Source organism: Babylonia areolata, chromosome 24 (assembly GCF_041734735.1).
Source record: "Babylonia areolata isolate BAREFJ2019XMU chromosome 24, ASM4173473v1, whole genome shotgun sequence".
NCBI classification, from domain to species: Eukaryota; Metazoa; Mollusca; class Gastropoda; order Neogastropoda; family Buccinidae; genus Babylonia; species Babylonia areolata.
The window spans coordinates 36,312,400-36,314,899 of record NC_134899.1 but is presented as its reverse complement, the minus strand read 5'-3'; the positions used below and the strand labels follow the sequence as shown (position 1 = coordinate 36,314,899).

The window sequence follows — 2,500 nt, the reverse complement described above, 5'->3', positions numbered from 1 at the left end:
GTTTGAAGGTCTGTCTGTCGGTCTGTCTGTCTGTCTTTTTGTTTGTCTGTCTACTTGCTTGTCTATCTGTCCGTTTCCATCTCTCGTCAAGCCATTGCATGGATATTGATTAAACGATTTGAAATCCTTGTAATATGCATGTATGTTTTATTTTATTAAAAAATAAATCTTTAATATGTATGTATGTATGTATGTTATGTACGTGGTATATCTGTCGACAAATATTCATGAATAACTGCATCTCTCTCTCTCTCTCTCTCTCTCTCTCTCTCTCTCTCTCTCGTGTCACTCTCTCCCTCCCTGTCTCTCTCTGTTTGTCTGTCTATTTTTATATCTGTCTATCTCTCTTTCTTTCTCTCTTTTATTAAGCCACTACGTTGTCATTGATAAAAACGTATCGAAATCCTTGCAATGAACGTGTTGTGTAGGCTATGTACTGTGTATGTATATTATCGACAAACATACGTGGATATTATTTTTTCACACAAACCTGGGGAAGGCTCTGAAGGCTTTATCAGCATGGTCGGTTCATGCGAAGGTCTGGCGCCTACTCCTTTAAAAAAAAAATTCTATTATTATTTTTTTTTATAGCATATGTGGTGTAGCGTTTTTTGGACCAGTCCTCACGTTTTGATACCTGCTTGACACTGAAACCGAACACTCGTGGTTGCATGCGTTATGTAACTATAGAACGCTCGAATCGAAGTGTTCTTTGTGTGGTCTCTCTGTGTAATCTCACATGTTCTTTACGTGTCTCTGTTTCCCTGCCCCACTCACTCACTCACTCATTCCCTCGACCGCTGGGATCGTTGGGGGGACATGAGGAAGATGTCATAGCTCGCCACGCCGTTCTGTTGGCAGCTGTCGTGAGGAGATCTGGCATCGTCATTTTGGTCCATTCCTTGACGTTGGCGGACCAGCTCTTTCTCTGCCGCCCCCGTCTGCGCCCTCCCTCTACAGTCCCTTGCAGGATGGTTTTGGAGAGGGTGTTATGTCGTATGACGTGACCAAACCATGCCGTCTTCCGTCGTTTGACAGTCGCCAGCAGTGGTTCTTGGGGCCCAACAAGGTTGCTGACCAGGTTCCGCACATAGTCATTGGTCTTGTGCTCCTTGTAGGAGATGTGTAGTAGTCTCCTCAAGCACTTGGTTTCGAATGCTTGGATTCTTCTTTCTGTTTCTGCCCCACATCATTTGTTTATGTGTGAATTATTCATTTATTTATTTATCTATTTCGATCTGCTGCAGTTGCTGGTGGATCAAGTTCACATTCTGGAAACAATGACTCCGTTGGATTTCATGGAGTTCAGGTAGGAGAATGAAACCCTGGCATTTCTGTGTGTGTGTGTGTGTGCGTGCGTGCGTGTGTGCGTGTGCGTGTGCGTGTGTGTGTGAGACGTTTCCACATTCTTCAATTCATTATCTGTTTCACTCCACAGAGTGTTCCTGTCGTCTGCTTCCGGTTTCCAGAGCCTCCAGTTCCGGTTGTTGGAGAACAAGCTCGGCGTGAAGGAGGTCAGGGATTAACTAGTACCTCAGTTATCACCCAGTATTTTTCGCAGTAAATACATACGCACACATACATACAAAAGTTGTTTGTTTGTTTTTTCTAAAGGAGGTGTGGTGGTGGTGGTGGTGGTGGTGGTGGGTGGGTGTGGGGGGTTACATATTATCATGGAGTAGAGAGAGAGAGAGAGAGAGAGAGAGAGAGAGAGAGAGAACAAGAACAAGAACAAAACTTTAATCTCCAGGCCTCCGGCCCCTAGAAAGAGGTCAAAAGTACACAATATGGTGATCACTCAGCCACAACAAAATGTAAAATACGTACTAACTTAACCTGTAGAACAAAAGTGCTTCTCGTGCATAGTAAATTAATTCTAACTTTCATCATTGTTGTCACAGAATTCCTGTCGTATCTTCAGGGCATTAAATATATAAATGCATAGTTTACGAATACTGTAAACAGAACCATTCTTCATCAAGTGAACATACGATTGACCTTCAGAGTTCAGATGTTTTTGCCGCAGGTTATTGTAAAGGACACAATTGTTTATAAAATGGTTTTCATCTTCGATTACATTACAACGTTTACATGCGTAATTTGAATTACATTTGAATGTTCTTCTAAAAAATGATCCATTTATTGGGAGCAAACCAAGCCGTAATTTTACTAAACAGTCCCTAAGACACTTTTTATCCACATATTCACATATTCAAAATATTGCTCACACTGAAAACCATTTTTAAACAGTCTGTAGTTATGATATATATCTTTAGACATTACTGACTCGTCCCACTCCTGCATGAATATATCTTTCATTCTTTGCTCAAATAATGACAAAAATGTTTGCTCACAACCAACGCCTTGTTGCAACCAGACATCCAAACCCAAGTCTAAATAAAGTTTTTTTTTGTTTTTTTTTACTTAAGACACCCATCATTTTTTTCCCCTTTCGTCTAAGTTAAACAACATCAAATATGCCTGTCTGGGTAATCGGTGC

At 41.2% G+C, this 2,500-nt stretch overlaps 1 protein-coding gene across 4 annotated transcripts in view; it reads left to right on the top strand.

Moving 5' to 3' along the window:
- LOC143298769 (tryptophan 2,3-dioxygenase-like) overlaps window positions 1-2,500 on the top strand; it is a 67,719-nt gene that overhangs the window by 51,992 nt on the left and 13,227 nt on the right. For all 4 annotated transcript variants that reach the window (XM_076611715.1, XM_076611714.1, XM_076611716.1 and 1 more), the window contains exons 7-8: window positions 1,248-1,309; window positions 1,439-1,514. In XM_076611715.1, coding sequence (XP_076467830.1) covers window positions 1,248-1,309; window positions 1,439-1,514 — 138 coding nt within the window. The remainder of the gene's footprint in view (window positions 1-1,247; window positions 1,310-1,438; window positions 1,515-2,500) is intronic.